General features: G+C 38.9%; 1 protein-coding gene across 6 annotated transcripts in view; it reads left to right on the top strand.

Moving 5' to 3' along the window:
* Positions 1-20,629, top strand: part of LOC109558299 (ankyrin repeat domain-containing protein 26-like) — a 77,093-nt gene that overhangs the window by 21,426 nt on the left and 35,038 nt on the right. For 5 of the 6 annotated variants that reach the window (XM_070788813.1, XM_070788812.1, XM_070788811.1 and 2 more), the window contains exons 7-11: positions 3,679-3,712; positions 4,822-4,891; positions 7,828-7,888; positions 7,978-8,177; positions 19,867-19,963. In XM_070788813.1, the coding sequence (XP_070644914.1) occupies positions 3,679-3,712; positions 4,822-4,891; positions 7,828-7,888; positions 7,978-8,177; positions 19,867-19,963 (462 nt within the window). The remainder of the gene's footprint in view (positions 1-3,678; positions 3,713-4,821; positions 4,892-7,827; positions 7,889-7,977; positions 8,178-19,866; positions 19,964-20,629) is intronic. The other variant, XM_070788809.1, reaches the window with a different exon arrangement.

Below are 20,629 nucleotides of genomic sequence, written 5' to 3'. Positions count from 1 at the left end.
GGGACTCTCAAGAGTCTTTTCCAAGACCGCAGTTCAGAAGCATCCATTCTTCTGCACTCAGCTTTCTTTATAGTACAACTCTCACATCCATACAGATGTGAGACTATCGGAAAAACCATAACCTTGACTAGACGGACCTATGTTGAGAAAGTAATGTCTCTGCTTTTTAATATGCTAAGTTGGTCTAACTTTCTTTCCAAGGAGTAAGCGTCTTTTAATTTCTTGGCTGCAGTCACCATCTGCATTGATTTTGGAGCCCCAAAAAACAAAGTCAGTCACTGTTTCCCCATCTATTTGCCATGAAGTGATGGGACTGGATGCCATGATCTTAGTTTTCTGAATGTTGAGCTTTAAGCCAACTTTTTCACTCTTCTTTCACTTTCATCAAGAGGCTTTTTAGTTCTTCTTCACTTTCTGCCATAAGGGTGGTGTCATCTGCATATCTGAGGTTATTGATATTTCTCCCATCAATCTTGATTCCAGCTTGTGCTTCATCCAGCCCAGTGTTTCTCATAATGTACTCTGCATATAAGTTAAATAAGCAGGGTGAAAATATACCTTTACTTTTTCCTGTACTACATGCTACATAAAAGTTTATATAACTTAGAAATTTGATATGTATGTGACAATTGAAATTTTGATATTATTTCTGACATTGTCTGAAATAATCTAAGAATTTGGTAGTTGTTTTTCATATCAATGTTAAAATATTATGTATCGCATTTTTAATACATAGCTTTTGCCAACTGATTTCTGAATATAAAGAAAAAAGATCTAAATCTTCTGCTGAAAATAGCAACCCAGGTACATCATATGATACTGAATTACTCTCAGTCATTCTACCATAGATAAAGTAGGAATGAAGAAGTTTCAAATAATGAAAGAAGTATGAAAAAATTAGTGTAAATTGCATGTGTATTTTATTTTTTAAATTAATTTCTTTATACTTTAGTATTCAGAATTCTTTAAGAAGTGAATTGTAGGTGATTTAACATCAAAGACGATATTGTCTAAAAAGAAATCCATCTCTTTAATATGGCTGCTAAAGTCCTATATTAGATCTTTGTGTAAATCAGAAAACAAATTTTAAGTGAGTATGATGTATATTTCATCTATAGTCATAGTACAGCAGATTGGACATCTTATGAAAGTGAACTTTCATTTTTAGAAATGGTTTGCATTTAGTGAAAGAATAGTTAGTAGTTACTGTGTAGTGATTAGTCTCACTAAAATAGTTACCATCATTAAAACTGGGAACTTGAATAATCCCTTCCTGGTAGGATAAGAAATGATAAACAATAACTGCAAAGCTGAGGCAGTATGCAGCATAGTAGTGAGAGATTATTTCTGAAAGATACCTACCAAATGTACAGAAGGCAGAAGAGCAATGCCTGGTTGACAACCAGTTATTTTGCCTATTGTACCAAGCAGGTCTAGATTACCAACTTCATTTCTTACAGATCCAGAGAGAGTGAGATAGGTTGACTTCATTAGGATCAGATATTTTCTTTTGTGTGTTGGACAGTTGTCATGAGAGTACAGTTTTGTAAGAACAAGATTTTCTCTTGCCCTCAGTTAAAAGATTATCATAATAGATATTCAAATAGAACAACTTTGGACTCTGCAGGTTCTAATAAAAGCACAAAAATACTTTGCATTAACAAAAACAGCATTAGGTCCACTGGATGTGGCATCTAGCACATTGTACAGGGTATCCAAGGATACCTTTAACTGAGTAGACCTCTATCTAATCAAAGGGGGCTTCCCAGGTGGCTCAGTAGTAAAGAATCTACCCCCAACGTAGGAGATACGGCTTGATCCCTGTGTCGGGAAGATGCCCTGGAGAAGAAAATGGCAACCCACTCCAGTAGTCTTGCCTGGGAAATCCCATGGACAGAAGGGCCTGGTGAGCTGTAGTCCATGGGATCACAAGAGTCAGACACGATTTGGTGACTGAACCACAAAAAACATCTATCAAAGAACTGTAGGTTGGTTTATTACACTGGTCAGGGGAGATACAGAGATGACAGTGTCGTGGTCTTCAATGTGCTCAAAATAGAGTTTTTCTCTGGTTAATTTCTATATTTTTCTAAAGAAAAATTTCAAAGAAAACATGCTTATTTATTTGTTCATTTGTTCACTAAACAGATAACTTTCAAGTGTCTTTTATGTACTAAGCATTGTTCTGATGTCACAGGGTGAAAACATTTAAAAATCACTGCCCCTGCTCTCCTTGCTCAAGCTTGCAGTGCTCCTTTCCGCGTGGAGTCACTGCATGTGAGTCATCCCTCCAGCATCAGATCATGACGACCCTTGCGAAATGTTGTCCAACAGCACCAGAGTCCGTGGCTCCCTCCATCCTTCCCTCCTTCATCAGCTTAGGATGTGACGATGTATGCCTTCCAAGCTGAAAAAGTATGATTTCTATAAACATTTGCCATATAATGGGAAGGACTGATACAGTGATATCCCTCACTAGTACACAGCACTCTTTGGACCATCCTGCTCTGTGTGGTCCAGATACTCTTGAGCAATGGAAGGAGATAGTCTCAAGAGATTCTTTTTAAACATGTTAGTATATATATATTGGAGAAGGCGATGACACCCCACTCCATTACTCTTGCTTGGAAAATCCCATGTATGGAGGAGCCTGGTAGGATGCAGTCCATGGGGTCGCGAACAGTCGGACACGACTGAGCGACTTCACTTTCACTTTTCATTTTCATGCATTGGAGAAGGAAATGGCAACCCACTCCAGTGTTCTTGCCTGGAGAATCCCAGGGACAGGGGAGCCTGGTGGGCTGCCGTGGGGTCACACAGGGTCGGACACGAACTGAAGTGACTTAGCAGCAGCAGTATATGTGTGTGTATATATATATATACACACACACACACACACACGCACACACACACACACACAGAAGCTGAACTTTTTTAAAAAGTTCCATATACATATGTATGGGACTTTTTAAAAAAGTTCAGCTTCTGTGTGCCCTACTTCATGCTCACCACTACAAGTCTAGTCCCCATTCTCATCACTGAGTTGAGCCCCTTTACCCGTTTGCCCTCCCCTACCTGCCTTTCAAGTGATTGTCCTTTCTAAACCTGGAATCACTACATCTTTCATACTTCTCTTGCCTTTGGAAAGAGGGCCAGGAACAGAAGACTTTTGTTTCCAATGTTTTACCTTGCTCTGAGGTTCAGTGCCTTTGACCAAGCTTCCCTGTGATAGGGCGTTTTCATTGTGAACTGAAGAGCCAGAGAAGTGGTCAGTCCCAGCAAGACACCTATAGTCTCTGTTCAGTGCTCCAGGCAATAGAAATCCAGAAATACTGTGCTGTTTAAGCGTGCTATTGTCAGCTTATAGTACTGATTGTATTAATGGTATACTATCATTTTCTGTCAGTCTCCTGGAGTTTGGTTAGGATTATGGTCATTGTAAACAGCAGTTCTTTTCTTTGTTATTTCGTTTTGCATTTGATAACTATAAAGGGGAAGAGTGGTTCTTAGGTGTTAGTGGCCTACGAGTATAGTACAACCACTGTTCCCTTCCTCTAGTGTGGTCTCCAGGTGTGGTTTGAAAGGAATACTTTTAAACAAAGTCTCAGTGTTGAGGTTTTAATAGTCTATATTTTTCTTCTGTTGATTTAAAATGTATCTTGCTTTTTTCTTTAATAGTGGATGAGAGTTCTGAAGAGGACTCTTCAAGGAGGTAGGATTTTATGGATGTTTTAAATTATATGTTTAACTGAGGCAACATGGAGAAGAGAAACTAATGTTTGTTGAAACTAATGTCTAACTCTGGGTTAGACACTGAATTACGTGCTTAACATTTATGACCTCATAGAGTCATCACAGCAGCTTTGTAAAGTAGCTATGTCCTAGTTTTACTTAATTAGGCAACTGTGGTTTCAGGAGGTTAATGAGTTGACCCTGGTTAAAATGAGCTGACCTGTGATTTGACAGTTGGCCTTCCTGGCTCCCACATCCACTCCCATGGCCCTCAGCAGACTGAGAAGTACCCATGTAGCATATAAGTTAAAGATATAAATTTTTGACTTGTGTACATTTTAAGTTTCGACAATGTGGGTAAACTCCCTGTACTCCCTGAGAGTAAAGGAGAGAAGTAGTGCCACCTCAGTAAGTGGTATCCCTGCTGATGGACCAAGACTCCCATTTTGGATGGACTCAGATTCGTCTCTGAACCTTGAACAGACAATGGAGAAGGAAAAGCCTATTCTTCCACTTTGTTTTAAGTCATCAGGTTTATTCCAGTTTGGACAAACAAGAATTATTTCAATCCATCAATTGGATTGTCAGTTCAGCTATTAGAACTTTATTGAAAACAAATTATTTTTAGGCTCTGCCGATACCTTGGCTGTCACTCTCTGTTATGGAAACTAAGAATGAGTGTTAGCTAGATATTTCATAGGTTGGGACAGATGGACGCAGAAATAGGTAACAAAAAACTTTTTTGGAGACTTCCATGGGGATGCAGTGGTTAAGATGGTTCGTAAGACATCTTCCAATGTAGGCAGTGTGGGTTTGATACTCGGTCAGAGAAGCTAAGATCTCACATGACCCAGGGTCAGACAGCCAAAACATAAAATAGAAGCACCACTGGAACTAATTCAGTAAAACTTTAAAAGTGGTCCACATCAACAAATCTTTAAAAAAAAAAAAAAAAAGCTGTTTTAAAACAGGCCAAATTGTATTCATGTCAAGAAAGTTCATGTAATATATAGACAAACTTTCACTTTTTTTTTCTTTTGTTCAAGGACATGAGTTCACTCATTTTTATTGTATGTTTTTGCTTTAAAGGTTTCCCAACAAACCTGGCATTGATTTAGGGCCTACATCAAATGATGAAGTCTTAGATTTTAAAACCAAGGTAAAGTGCTCTGTTGTGAAATTAGTTTTCCTGCTCTGAAATTAGTTTCATGTAGTATTTACTCTTATGATTAGACAGTGGAAGTGACAAATAGATTAAGGGATTAGATCTGATAAACAGAGTGCCTGAAGAACTATGGATGGAGATTCGTGACATTGTACAAGAGGCAGTTATCAAGACCATCCCCAAGAAAAAGAAAAGCAAAAAGGCAAAATGGTTGTCTGAAGAGGCCTTCCAAATAGCTGAGTAAAGAAGAGAAGCAAAAGGCAAAGGAGAAATGGAAAGATATACCCATTTGAATGGAGAGTTCCAAAGAATAGCAAAGAGAGATAAGAAAGCTTTTCTCAGTGGTGAATACAAAGAAATAGAGGAAACAATAGAATGGGAAAGGCTAGAGATCTCTTCAAGAAAATTAGAGATACCATGGGAACATTTCATGAAAAGAGGGCCACCATAAAGGATGAAATGGTATCGACCTAAGAGAAGCAGAAGATATTAAGATAAGGTGGCAAAAAAAGATCTTTATGACCCAGATAACCAAGATGGTGTGATCATTCACCTAGAGCCAAACATCCTGGACTGAGAAGTCAAGTAGGCCTTAAGAAGCATCACTATGACCAAAACTAGTGGAGGTGATGGAATTGTAGTTCAGCTATTTCAAATCCTCAAAGATGATACTGTGAAAGTGCTGTTCTCAATATGCCAGCAAATCTGGAAAACTCACCAGTGGCCACAGGACTGGAAAAGGTCAGTTTTCCTTCCAATCCCAAAGAAAGGCAATGTCAAAGAATGTACAAACTACCACATAATGGCACACATCTCACATGCTAGCAAAGTAATGCTCAAAAATTTCCAAGCCAGGCTTCAAGAGTATGTGAACCATGAACTTCAGCTATTCAAGCTGGATTTAGAAAAGGCAGAGGAACCAGAGATGGGAATACCAGACCATCTGACCTGCCTCCGGAGAAGTCTGTATACAGGACAAGAAGCAACAGTTAGAACTGGATATGGAACAATAGACTGGTTCCAAATCAGGAAAGGAGTACATCAGGGACATAAATTGTCACCCTGCTTATTTTACTTACATGCAGAGTACATCATGAGAAATGCTGGGCTGGATGAAGCACAAGCTGGAATCAAGATAGCTAGAATAAATATAAATAACCTCAGATATGCAGATGACACCACCATGATGGCAGAAATTGAAGAAGAACTGAAGAGCCTCTTGATGAAAGTGAAAGAGGAGAGTAAAAAAGTTGACTTACAACAAAACATTCAGAAAACTAAGATCATGGCATCTGGTCCCATCACTTCATGGCAAATAGATGGGGAAACAATGGAAAGAGTGACAGACTTCTTTTTTTGGGCTCAAAATCACTGCAGATGGTGACTGCAGCCATGAAATTAAAAGACACTTGCTCCTTGGATGAAAAGCTATGCCCAACCTAGACAGCAGATTGAAAAGCAGGGACATTACTTTGCCAGCAAAGTTATGTCTAGTCTAAGCTATAGTTTTTCTAGTAGTCATGTATGGTTGTGAGAGTTGGACTGTAAAGCAGGCTGAGTGCCGAATAATTGCTGCTTTTGAACCGTGGTGTTGGAGAAGACTCTTCAGAGTCCGTTGGACTGCAAGGAGATCCAGTCAGTCCATTCTAAAGGAAATCAGTCCTGCATATTTATTGAAAGGACTGATGCTGAAGCTGAAACTCCAATAGTTTGGTCATCTGATGCGAAGAACCAACTCATTGGAAAATATGGGTTCTAGGAAAGTTTGAAGGAAGGAGGAGAAGGGGATGACAAAGGATGAGATCGTTGGATGGCATCACTGACTCAGTGGACAAGAGTTTGTAAAACCTCTGAGAGTTGGTGATGAACAGGGAAGCCTGGTGTGCTGCAGTCCATGGGATCACAACTGAGTAACTGAACTGAGCTGAACTGATGTTGATATTTTCATAAAATTTGATGAGCAGTGTAGATGCATAAAAATATATTAATAAAATCATATGAAACAGAGGCTTTGCTCATAGTATATCCTTAAGAATACTCATATGTTACAGATCTATTGTATATAAATTCTAAATATATGTGTTTCTCCACAGGCCTTATTAAACTTGTTTGTTTGTTTGTTTTTTTCCACATAAAGTTTGTTCTTGACTAGAAATGTCTCACTTTTTCCTTTCTTCTTCCTCCTCTACCTTCTTCTATTTTTAATTTTTTAAAATATTTACTGTTAACCTAATTTTCCCTTGTAGAACACATTTCTTCAGTGTCTGTTCTTTCAGTCCATTTCTCTCTGCCTCTATTGTGAACATGTTTGCTTATGGCTTTCTATTTAGAGTGTGGCTTTCATTCATGATCATTGCCCTATGGGTTTAACCTTGTTTTTTCCCTGTTTCATGGAAGCAGCTGAATTTTTTTCCCCGTTTCATTGGTCTCTAGCTATTTGACAAACAGAATAGAAGTAGCTTATCCTGTTTGCAGTTCTAGCCCATCTAAATAAGGTTCTGTTAAAACCTAAACTTTCGTATTTCCCTTCACAAGTGGTAATCCATGTATATATTAATCATGGGAGCAAATTTCAAAATATAGCAATTAATTTAAATGTCTTAGTTTTTCAATAGTGCTCTAAACTACCGGGGATAACTTATTACTCTAGAACATTTTGGTAGAGAAAGTAATCTAGTGGGTGTCCTAGTATTTGTATAGCAGTCAATTAGGGGTAAGGAGAGGAACATCTGGGGCTTCTAATGTGATCTGTCATAGTCCTTTCCCCATGAGAAGGTCAGTCAGTGACAGAACTGGGATTTGAATCCACATCTGAATGACTCCAGAGCCTGTGCTCTTTGTGTTAGATCATAGAGGAATGGGGGATGTTATAATTCTTTTATTCAGGTTGATACTTGTTATATTCTTCAAGCTCTTATTTTCTTCTCCAGCATGTCCTGAAATCAAAGTTAACGAAGCTAATGAAGGCTTCTCAGCAATCCAAGAGAAACAGTAAGTTATCTGAAGACTGTCCTCCTGGTATTATTCCTTGATTTGAAATGACACATGTTCTCATGTACTCTCTCCTGTTTTCACTGTAGTAGAAGCAAAATGTGGCATTTTGAGACCAGAAAGTACAACTTTCTCTCAGAACAATAATTCTGATAGTAATGTTGAAGATGTGGTTGAAACATTTCCCAAACCATCATCCTGGTTTGAGGGCATCTATCATCCTGCCTTCCCATTGCCTGAGCCTGTTTCAAAACTTCTCAAGTCTGTAGCAGGCCTTGGTCGTACAAAGGTAAGTTGTTCTGTTTGTAACTCTTCTTTCCCTGCATTTGTTCACATAGCAGTCCCCTGATCCTTATGGTGACAAAAAAGATCCCACCACAGAAATAGAAGCCCTCAAAGTCATGAGATGAAATGGTGTGATAATAAGAGCCATACATGTGCATGATTCAGATTTATAAATATTGGTATACTAAGTATGCCATTATGAAAGGGAATTACAAAGCACTGAGGAGAAACAACTAGATGAATATGAAGATGGGGAGGAGGATGAAGGGGAAGAATTCCTTTAAGAAAGACAAGATAAATATAAGATGGAATGAAGGTGAAGATGAGACAGATATTATACAAACGCAACAGAAATAGTGGGGGTCAGTCAGACCAGGAACTCTATATTATAAATATGTGAGAAAATTATTTCAGATTCAACTTAAGAAGAGAAAGTGAGGTTGTAAGAAAACAATGCTCATACTCTTTTGAATGACATATAGCTGATTTTTATGAAGAACTAAAAAAAATGTATTCCTTATTGTTTTTGGTGGCTGTTTCTGAGGTTGGTGGTGGTTCTTGTTTTTTCATTGAATTGAAGTGTAGTCAGTTTAAAATACTGTGTAAGTTTCAGGTGTACAGCAATGTGATTTGTTTATACTTGTGTATGTATATATATATTTTGAATATTGTTTCCTCTGGAAGTTCATTTAAATTTGAAGTAATTTCTCTTTTTTAAAAAATTCTCACTTTGAAATTAATGAAGTGATGTCTGCTATTTAACCTAGCAAAACTTTCGTTTAGAGATAATTCAAGATGAGCCCTGTTTTAGGCCTTCGGAGATGTATTATGAATTAAGAATTTCTGGCCCTTCTGTTTCTTGTGGTTTCTAACTTCAGTTCAGTTCAGTCGCTCAGTCGTGTCCGATGCTAAATACTTAATGTACTTATCTAATTTATCTTACTGTTTGCTATAACCTTGGTAGGTGTTTTAGATCTTTCTGAAAATAAAGAGGAAATACATAAGCATTTTATCTATTATTTTTACTAAAATTATAATTTATAATTTTATAAATGAGATTCTTAATCTCTCTTCATTAAATGAGAAAATTTTCAGCTGCAACAGTCTGAAAGAAGAAATGTAGAAGTATATTTTTTCCTTTGGACAGATTCGGATTTCTTTTTTCTGAATGTCAGAAAATAATGGGTAATTACATTAAATGAATGAAATCACGATTTATGCTGTTTTCTTATATAGACTACTTGTTATTATTAAATCATAGGAAAGAAAAATTACCACCAGAGTTTATAAAATTATCTGTGGAAGATATTTTTTCTTTTAAAAATATCTCCAGCAACATGTACATTCCACGTTATTTTTATTTATTTATTTTTAATTTTAATTGGAGGCTACTTACTTTACAGTATTGTAGTGGTTTTGCCATACACTGACATGAATCAGCCATGGATGTAATGTGTTCCCTATCCTGAATTCCCCTCCTGCCTCCCTCCCCATCCCATCCCTCTGGGTCATCCCAGTGTACCAGCCCTGAGCAGCCTGTCTCATGCATTGAACCTGGACTGGTGATCTGTTTCACATATGATAACATAAATATTTCAATGCTATTCTCTTAAGTCATCCCACCCTTTCCTTCTCCAATAGAGTCCAAACAACTGTTCTTTACATCTGTGTCTCTTGTGCTGTCTCACATGTAGGGTTTTCATTACCATCTTTCTAAATTCCATATATATGCATTAGAATACTGTATTGATGTTTTTCTTTCTGGCTTACTTCACTCTGTATAATAGGCTCAAGTTTCATCCACCTCATTAGAACTGATTTAAATGTATTCTTTTTAATGGCTGTGTGATATTCCATTGTGTATATGTACCACAGCTTTCTTCTTCATTCGTCTGCTGATGGACATCTAGGTTGCTTCCATGTCCTGGCTATTATAAACAGTGCTGCAATGAACACTGGGGTACACGTGTCTCTTTCACTTCTGGTTTCCTCAGTGTGTATGCCCAGCAGTGGGATTGCTGGGTTGTATGGCAGTTCTATTTCCAGTTTTTTAAGGAATCTCCACACTGTTCTCCATAGTGGCTGTACTAGTTTTCATTCCCACCAACAATGTAAGAGGGTTCCCTTTTCTCCACACTCTCTCCAGCATTTATTGCTAGTAGACTTTTGGATACCAGCCATTCTAACTGGTGTGAGATGGTACCTCATGGTGGTTTTGATTTGTATTTTTCTGATAATGAGTGATATTGAGCATCTTTTCATGTGTCTGTTAGCCATCTGTACGTCATCTTTGGAGAAATGTCTGTTTAGTTCTTTGGCCCTTTTTTTTGATTGGGTTGTTTATTTTTCTGGAATGAGGTGCAGGAGCTGCTTGTATCCTTTTGAGATTAATTCTTTGTCAGTTGCTTCATTTGCTATTATTTTCTCCCATTCTGAAGGCTCTCTCTTCACCATCCTTATAGTTTCCTTCGTTGTGCAAAAGCCTTTAAGTTTAATTAGGTCCCATTTGTTTATTTTTGCTTTTATTTCCATTACTCTGGGAGGTGGGTCATAGAGGACCCTGCTGTGATTTATGTTGGAGAGTGTTTTACCTATGTTTTCCTCTAGGAGTTTTATAGTTTCTGGTCTTCTGTTTGGATCTTTAATCCATTTTGAGTTTATTTTTGTGTATGGTGTTAGAAAGTGCTCTAGTTTCATTCTTTTACAAGTGGTTTACCAGTTTTCCCAGCACCACTTGTAAAAGAGATATCTTTGGTCCATTGTATATTTTTGCCTCCTTTGTCATCGATAAGGTGTCCATAGGTGCATGGATTTATCTCTGGGCTTTCTAATTTGTTCCATTGATCTATATTTCTGTCTTTGTGCCTATACCATACTGTCTTGATGACTGTAGTTTTGTAGTATAGCCTGAAGTCAGGCAGGTTGATTCCTCCAATTCCATTCTTCTTTCACAAGATTGCTTTGGCTATTCGAAGTTTTTTTGTATTTCCATACAAATTGTGATATTATTTCTTCTAGTTCTGTGAAAAATACCGTCGGTAGCTTGATAGTGATTGCAGTGAATCTATAGATTGCTTTGGGTAGTATACTCATTTTCACTATATTGATTCTTCCAATCCATGAACATGGTCTATTTCTCCATCTATTTGTGTCCTCTTTGATTTCTTTCAACAGTGTTTTATTTTCTATATATAGGTCTTTTGTTTCTTTAGGTAGGTATATTCTAAGTATTTTATTCTTTTCATTGCAATGGTGAATGAAATTGTTTCCTTAATTTCTCTTTCTGTTTTCTCATTGTTCGTGTATAGGAACACAAGATATTTCTGTGTGTTAATTTTATATCCTGCAACTTTACTATATTCATTGATTGGCTCTAGTAATTTTCTGGTGAAGCCTGTAGGGTTTTCTATGTAGAAGATCATGTCATCTGCAAACAGTGAAAGTTTTACTCCTGCTTTTCCAATCTGGATTCCTTTTATTTCTTTTTCTGCTCTGATTGCTGTGGCCAGGACTTTTAAAACTATGTTGAATAGTAGTGGTGAGAGTGGCCACCCTTGTCTTGTTCCTGACTTTAGGGGAAATGCTTTCAATTTTTCAGCACTGAGGATTATGTTTGCTGTGAGTTTGTCATATATAGCTTTTATTATGTTGAGGTATGTTCCTTCTGTTCCTGCTTTCTGGAAAGTTTTTATCATAAATGGATGTTGAATTTTGTCAAAGGCTTTCTCTGCATCTATTGAGATAATCATATGGTTTTTATCTTTCAATTTGATAATGTGGTGTATTACATTGATTGATTTGTGGATATTGTATTCCTGGGATAAAGCCCTCTTGGTCATGATGTATGATCTTTTTAATATGTTGTAGGATTCTGTTTGCTAGAATTTTGTTAAGGATCCTTGCATCTATGTTCATCAGTGATATTGACCTGTAGTTTTCTTTTTTGTGGCATATCTAACTGGTTTTGGTAATAGGGTGATGGTGGCCTCATAGAATGAGTTTGGAAGTTTACTTCCCTCTTCATTTTTCTGGAAGAGTTTCAGTAGGATAGGTGTTAGCTCTTCTCTAAATTGTTGGTAGAATTCATCTGTGAAGCCGTCTGGTCCTGGGCTTTTGTTTGCTGGAAGATTTCTGATTACAGTTTCGATTTTTGTGCTTGTGATGAGTCTGTTAAGATTTTCTATTTCTTCCTGGTTCAGTTTTGAAAAGTTATACTTTTCTAAGAATTTGTCCATTTCTTCCACGTTGTCCATTTTATTGGCATATAGTTCCTGATAGGAGTCTCTTATGATCCTTTGTATTTCTGTGTTGTCTGTTGTGATTTCTCCATTTTCATTTCTAATTTTGTTGATTTGATTTTTCTCCCTTTGTTTCTTGATGAATCTGGCTAATGGTTTGTCAATTTTATTTATCTCTCAAAGAAACAGCTTTTAGCTTTGTTTATTATGGTCTCTTTTGTTTCTTTTCATTTCTTTCTGCCCTAATTTTTAAGATTTCTTTCCTTCTACTAACCCTAGGGTTCTTCATTTCTTCCTTTAGATGTAGATTTATTTAGATGTAGATTTATTTGACTTTTTTCTTGTTTCTTGAGGTAAGCCTGTATTGCTATGAGCCTTCCCTTAGCACTGCTTTTACAGTGTCCCATAGGTTTGGGGTTGTTTTGTTTTCATTTTCCTTCATTTCTATGCATATTTTGATTTCTTTTTTGATTTATTCTGTGATTTGTTGGTTATTCAGAAGTGTGTTGTTCAGCTTCCATATGTTGGAATTTTTAATAGTTTTTCTCCTATAATTGACATCTAATCTTAACTGCATTGTGGTCAGAAAAGATGTTTGGAATGATTTCACTTTTTTTGAATTTACCAAGGCTAGATTTATGACCCAGGATGTGATCTATCCTGGAGAAGGTTCCATGTGCACTTGAGAAAAAGGTGAAATTCATTGTTGTGGGGTGAAATGTCCTATAGATATCATTTAGGTCTAACTGGTCCATTGTATCATTTAAAGTTTGTGTTTCCTTGTTAATTTTCTGCTTGGTTGATCTAGCCATAGGTGTGAGTGGGCTATTAGAGTCTCCCACTATTATTGTGTTATTGTTAATTTCCACTTTCATACTTATTAGCATTTGCCTTACATATTGTGGTGCTCCTATGTTGGTGCATATATATTTATAATTGTTATATCTTCTTCTTGGGTTGATCCATTGGTCATTATATAGTTTCCTTCTTTGTCTCTTTTCACAGCCTTTATTTTAAAGTCTATTTTATCTGATATGAGTATTGCTACTCCTGCTTTGTTTTGGTCTCTATTTGTGTCAAATAACTTTTTCCAGCACTTCACTTTCCGTCTGTATGTGTTGCCTGTTTTGAAGTGGGTCTTTTGTAGACAACACATATAGGGGTCTAGTTTTTGTATCCATTCGTCCAGTTTTTGTCTTTTGGTTGGGGCATTCAACCCACTTATATTTAAGTTAATTATTGATAAGTATGATCCTGTTGCCATTTACTTTGTTGTTTTGGGTTTTGAGTTTATACACCCTTTCTGTGTTTCCTGTGTTTCTCTAGGGGTCTAGAGAAGACCCTTTAGCATTTGTTGAAGAGCTGGTTTGCTGGTGCTGAATTCTCTCAGCTTTTTCTTGTCTGTAAAGCTTTTGATTTCTCCTTCATATTTGAATTAGCTCCTTGCTGGGTACAGTAATCTGAGTTGTAGGTTTTTCTCTTTCATCACTTTAAGTATGTCCTGCCATTGTCTTCTATCAAGGATAGAAGAGTTTCTATCAAAAGATCAGCTGTTATCCTTATGGGAATCCTCTTGTGTTATTTGTTGTTTTTCCCTTGCTGCTTTTAATATTTGTTCTTTGTGTTTGATCTTTTTTAATTTGATTAATATGTGTCTTGGGGTGTTTCACCTTGGGTTTATCCTGTTTGGGACTCTCTGGGTTTCTTGGACTTGGATTCCTAATTCTTTCCCCATTTTAGGGAAGTTTTCAACTATTATCACCTCAAGTATTTTCTCATGGCCTTTCTTTTTCTCTTCTTCTTCTGGGACTCCTCTGACTAGAATGTGGGGGCATTTAGCATTGTCCCAGAGGTCTCTGAGGTTGTCCTCATTTCTTTTAATTCTTTCTCTTTTTTCCTCTCTGCTTCATTTATTTCTACCATTCTATCTTCTACCTCACTTATCCTATCTTCTGCCTCTGCTATTCGACTGTTGGTTCCCTCCAGAGTGTTTCTGATCTCATTTATTGCATTATTCATTATTGATTGACTCTTTTTTATTTCTTCTAGGTCCTTGTTAAACATGTATTTATCTGTAACTGCATTTTGTTTTCAAGATTTTGGATCATTTTTACTGTCATTATTCTGAATTCTTTTTCAGGTAGACTCCCTATCTCCTCCTCTTTTGTTTGGTTTGGTGGGCATTTATCATGTTCCTTTACCTGCTGAGTATTTCTCTGCTTTTTCATCTTGTTTAGATTGCTATGTTTGGGGTTGCCCTTCAGTATTCTGGCAGTTTGTGGTTCCTCTTTATTTTGGAGGTTCCTTGCTGTGGGTGGGGTTAGATGGTTGTCTTGTCAAGATTTCCTGGTTAGGGAAGCTTGTGTCGGTGTTCTGGTGGGTGGAGCTGGATTTCTTCTGTCTGGAGTGCAATTAAGTGTCCAGTAGTGAGTTTTGGGATGTCTATGGATTTGGTGTGACTTTGGGCAGCCTGTACACTTAAGTTCAGGGCTATGTTCCTGTGTTGCTGGAGAATTTGTGTGGCTTGTCTTGCTCTGGAATTTGTTGGCTCGTGGGTGGCGCTCGGTTTCCGTGTAGGTATGGAGGCTTTTGGATGAGCTCTAATTGATTAATGTTCCCAGGAGTCAGGAGTTCTCTGGTGTTCTCAGGTTTTGGACTTAGGCCTCCTGCCTCTGGTTTTCAGTCTTATTCTTACAGTAGCCTCAAGACTTCTACATTTATACAGCACCAATGATAAAACATCTAGGTTAATGATGAAAAGCTCCTACACAGTGAGGAACACCTGGAGAGGTTCACAGAGTTACATTAAGAAGAGAAGAGGGAGAAGGGAGATAGAGGTGACCAGGAGTAGGAGAGGGGCAATCAAAAGGGGTGAGAGCAAGCTAGCCAGTAATCAATTCTCTATGTGCTCTCCACACTCTGGACCCCTTGGAGAGGTTCACGGAATTACAAAGAGAAGAGAAGAGGGAAGAAGGAGACAGAGGTGACCAGGAGGAGAAAAGGGTGAATGAAAAGGAGAGAGACAGATCCAGGCACTAATCAAGTCCCTAAGTATTCTCCACAGTCCGGAACACACAAAGAGATTCACAGAGTTGGGTAGAGAAAAGAAGGGGGAAGGAGGAGATAGAGGCGACCTGATGGAGACAAAGCAGAGTCAAAAAGGGGAGAGAGCAATCAAGCAAGTAATCACACTCCCAAGTAAAAATGGGTACTGAAGATTGGGTTCTTAAAGGTCCAAAATTGATAACAAATACCAAAAAGCAAAGATTAAAAATCTAGAGTAGAGGTTAGACTCTGAAAAATACAATATTAGAAAAACAAAACACAGTCACAAAAATTATGAAATATATACATGAAGTTTGCTTTAAAAATAGGGTCTTTTTTTTTTTTTTTTTTTGCAAGGTAATAGTAGCTTATAAAAATGAAAATTAAAGGAGTAATATCAGGAGACATTCAGCTTTAAGGAATCCAATATGTTATTCTTTTCTTTTGTGTGCCATTTCTCAAGGATTCTCTATTCCTCATCAGTTGCTGCAGGTGTGAGCAGAGCTGCACGCAGTTGCCGGGACTGAGATCCTGAGAAAGGGCACCTGCTTGGTCCGTTCAGTGACTCCCTCTAGTGACCTCACTGAAACGTGATCTGCTCAGTTATGCGGACATGCAATGCTTTCTGGCCCTTCGAAGACTGTTATTTGCTTGGCTTTGTTTTTGCTCCGTTTTTTTTTTTTCCTACTTCCTAAAGCTGCCTTGTATGAAGATATATAAATATGCGTTTCTGCAAACAAAGCACCATTGTTTCACTCGAGACTTGGGTCCCCTGCGTCCCTCTTCTAGTCGACTTCAGTCCCCAGGTCCCGGTCTACAAAGACCATGACAGAATAATAGAGAACTTAAAAAAAAAAAAATTAAATATTTAAATAATGATAATAGTAAAATATATCTAGGAATTTCTCTGGAGCTGTTGTGGGCTGTGTGGGGTCAGTTCAGTTTCAGTTCCTTAATCCAGCTTATACTTCTCAAGATCTATAGGCCCCCTCCAGTGTAGTTGCTGCTAACTACAGGGTTTTAATCTGTTGCATCTGTCACTTGCAAAGCAGTTCCCTCTGTTTATTTTAGCTTCTTCCATTTCGCTGTTCTCTTCAGTGTCTAATTTCTGTCTTGACACAAGGGGGCGAAGGTGGTCACTTATTTAGGCTCACTTGTTCAGTACTGCTGTGGGGACAGAGGGACACTGCAAACAAATACCACTGGCATGTGTGGGGAGTGCTTGCAGTGTCTCGGCCACACTGGGTTTGCCCCTGCTCATGGTCCATGCACTTTCCGACTCTACACTTCTCAGGCTCTAGGTTGCTCTGTCAGGGAACTATCTGAGGCGGGCCCTGGGTTATGTGCAGTTCTGAGGTCTAAGCTGCTCAGGTTCAGGTTCTCAGGTAGTCCACAAATGGGCAGACTCGGTTGGGCCTGCGTTTCTTGCCCTTCCCAGGTCTGAGCAGCTCAGGCGACCAGGTGATGGGTGAGCGCTGTCTCCCCTGGTGGGGAGTGTGTCTCATCACCTCCCCAGTCACAGCTGCTCGGTTTCCTGGGTGGGCACGGGTGTGCCCATCTCCAGTGTGCCATATGTGTCTTCTGGGGAGCTGATCTCTGGCTGTGACCCTCCTGGCAGAAGTCAACCATACAGAATCTCAAGCGGTTTTTGTTAGCCAATGGGTGCCTGCTTGCAGCTTGGTAGAGGATGCCTCTCAGGGGCCGAGTTTGCCTCTTTCCAGCTCTGGCTGCCCACCTCCTGCATCCCTGTCTCCAGTGGGGGATGGGCTGATCTGTAGCCATCTAGCTCTTCTCTCATATTCGCTCAGTCCTTTGTTTTTTGAGCGGGCCTGGCAGTTCCTTAGGTTAGGGCTTTTCACAGGATAGTTCTCTCTCTCTCTCTTTTTCCTCTCTCTCTTTCCCTGGCTATCCCGCAGTTTGGGTTGCTATCTCATGTTAGTTCCCTCAGAGATATGCCCCCTCAGGGCATTCAGGCCCAGTCCTTACCCTAAGCAGTGCAGCCCACGCCTCCCTGTTCAGCCCCCACTTGCTGGTGGTGGATGCAAGCACAGGGAGTTCTGGTTAGGCACATGACCTCTGGGTTTTATTGATTTATTTATTTTTCCTCCCAGTTATGTTGCCTTCTGAGATTCCAAAACTCCCCACAGACCCCAGGTGAGAGTGTTTCCTGGTGTTTGGAAACTTCTCCCCTTTTAAGACTCCCTCCCTGGGATGGATCTCCATCCCTACCTCTTTTGTCTCTCTTTTTATCTTTTATATTTTGTCCTACCTCCTTTCAAAGACATTGGGCTGCCTTTCTGGGTGCCTCATGTCCTCTGCCAGCATTCAGAAGTTGTTTTGGGAATTTGCTCAGCGTTCAAATGTTCTTTCAATGAACTTGTGAGGGAGAAAGTGGTCTGCCTGTCCTATTCCTCTGCCATCTTAGGACCGCGCCCCCCCCCCCCATATTATTTTTAAGAAACTTTATTAATTTCAGTGTGTATAGATGTTAAATTACCATGTCAATTCTTTGTTATGTGAAACTAACGTGTAAATTCTTCCATATAGAAAAGAGAGTCATTGTGGTTACTTGATTTTTTTTTTGTTGGTTTTTTCTTTCCCGATGTGAATATTGAGTCCTTGTTGATCATCATAAATGTATTTGAAGACTTTTAAACCTTCAACTTGGATAATCATAGTTTTACTCCTTTTTTAAATATCTACGTCATTCCTTTAATCTTTACCTGACATTCCAGAAGACATAGATAAGAAGTTACAGTCGTTAGTGTGCTGTTTACAGGGAAAGAGGCAGTAAACCATCTGAATGTTCAAATAGGGTTGTAAAAAATTCATTTATTCTTAAATGAAGGATAGTTGCTTTCCAGGATTTTGTTGTTTTCTGTCAGACATAAAGAAGAATCATGTCCCCTCCCTCCCAAACCCCGCTCCAATCTCCCTCTGCATCCCACCCTTCTAAATTGTTGAGAGCCCCTCTTTGATTTCCCTGAGTGATAGGGCAAATTCCCATTGGCTATCTATTTTACATATGGAATTGTAAGTTTCCATGTTACTCTTTCCATCCATCTCACCCTCTCCCCTCTTCCCCTTCACCCGTGTCTCTAAGTCTGTTCTGTCTGTTTCTCCATTGCTGCCCTGCAAATAAATTCGTCAGTACCATCTTTCTAGACGCCATACATAGGTTAGTATCAGATATTTATATTTCTCTTTCTGACTTACTTGACTATAATAGGCTCTAAATTCATCCACTTCAATGAACTGACTCAAATGCATTCCTTTTTACAGCTGAGTAATGTTCATTTGTATATATGTACCACCACATCTTTATCCATTCATCTGTCGATGGCCATCTAAGTTACTTCCATGTTCTAGCTATCATAAACAGCACTGCAGTGAACATCAGGGTGCATGTGTCTCTTTCCATTTTGGTTTCCTCAGGGTATACTCCTAGGATTGGGATTTCTGGGGCATATGGTGGTTTTATTCCTAGTTTCTTAAGGAACCTGCATACCGTCTTCCATAGTGGTCGTATCAATTTACCTTGCACCAGCAGTGAAGGAGGGTTCCCTTTACCCCACACCCTCTCCAGCATTCACTGCTGTAGACGTTTTGATGATGGCCATTGTGACTGTGTGAAGTGGTATCTCATTGTGGCTAAGCAGTAAAGAATCTGCCTTCAGTGGGAGACCTGGGTTTGATCCCTGAGTCAGGAAGGAGGGCATGACAACCCACTCCAGTATTCTTGCCTGGAGAATCCAATGGACAGGGGAGCCTGGAAGGCTTCAGTCCTAGGGTGGCACAGAGTCAGACATGACTGAAGCGACTAAGCAACAGCAGAGGTAACAGACTTTTGGTTGATGGCCATTCTGCCTGGTGTGAGGTGGTATCTCCTGGTAGTTTTGGTTTTTATCTCTACTGTGTTTTTTTTTTTTAACCAACTCAACGTTGACAAGATAGTGCTTGAGGCTTGAAAGTATTGCTACATTTGGATTGTCAAGTTAATCTGCAAGGAACATTTCAAGAGAAGCAAAAGCATGGGAAATAGTAATAAATATGTGGAGCTATAATAACAGCAGTTAGCTTTAGTGATGTTTTAGTAAGTGCAAACCATTTTGCATAGTTTAAGTAGCACATGAAGAGTACCTTTATGGCAGCCATACTTGAAGTAACATAAAGTAATGGTGCCCTGTTTGAAGGTGGCAGCTATGGAAGGAGATAAGAAGGGCCTGATCTCTTAAATGTGGCAGCCACTGCTTGGTGATGCAGCACCGTGTTTGAATTCAGCATCCTGGTTCTGTCCTAGAGCAACTGTGGGATCTTGGCAAAACCTATCTTAACCAGGTTAAAAGTAGGGTATTTCTTCAAAAGTGATTAGGAAAACTTCATGCAACTCATTGTTATCATCTATTCCAGCAGAGTATCTCTGAGAGCCTTCCACAGAAGTATGTGGATCATTTACCTGGAACTGCTGGTCAAAGAGGAAAAAAGACATTAAATGGACAAGTAGAAGGTAAGAACTGTATTTTACAGAAAAATCATTTGACAGAATGTTGATTGAAAATGGGAATGCTGATACATTCTAATGGGCAAAGAAAATCACCTGTCAGATGGGTAGTGAGAAAAAAGATGAGAAAAGGAGGGCAATTAAGTATCTTATCAGGTGTCTACCCCAGATTACATTAAAAATCCAGTTTAAGGAGCTAAATTATTAGTTCTTAGACTTACTTCACAGTCCAATGTTTAAGACTTTGTCCAGTTAAGACTCTCCAATGCAGGTGGTGCAGTTTCGATCCCTGCTCAGGGAATTAAGATTCCATGTGACACATGACCAAAAACAAATTATTAGTTGTTTCAAGATACTCTATGACCTAAGGAAAGTCAAGAAATAAGAGGCAAGAGGGAATGAAGGGTGAGAGAGGCAGAGTGTACAGGGAGGAAATGAAGAAAAGGAAGCACAGATCTGTGGGGGAAGGGGGCAATAAGTAATGAAGGTCTTTAGATAAAGGGAGAGTATTTGACATGGACGGTGTATTTGAAGTGAGCTTCTGGCACCAAAACTTGTCAGAGAAGAACAGCAAAGATCTTGCCTCTTTCTGTTTACTCGTTATTAGGAAGACGTTCAGAACTGCGGTCCCTGGGCATGCAGAGCGGTGTGTCATCCTCTGGGGGAGCGTGG

Source organism: Bos indicus, chromosome 5 (assembly GCF_029378745.1).
Source record: "Bos indicus isolate NIAB-ARS_2022 breed Sahiwal x Tharparkar chromosome 5, NIAB-ARS_B.indTharparkar_mat_pri_1.0, whole genome shotgun sequence".
Lineage (NCBI taxonomy): Eukaryota > Metazoa > Chordata > Mammalia > Artiodactyla > Bovidae > Bos > Bos indicus.
The sequence above is the reverse complement of the archived record's forward strand: the minus strand, read 5'-3'. Positions and strand labels throughout refer to the sequence as shown.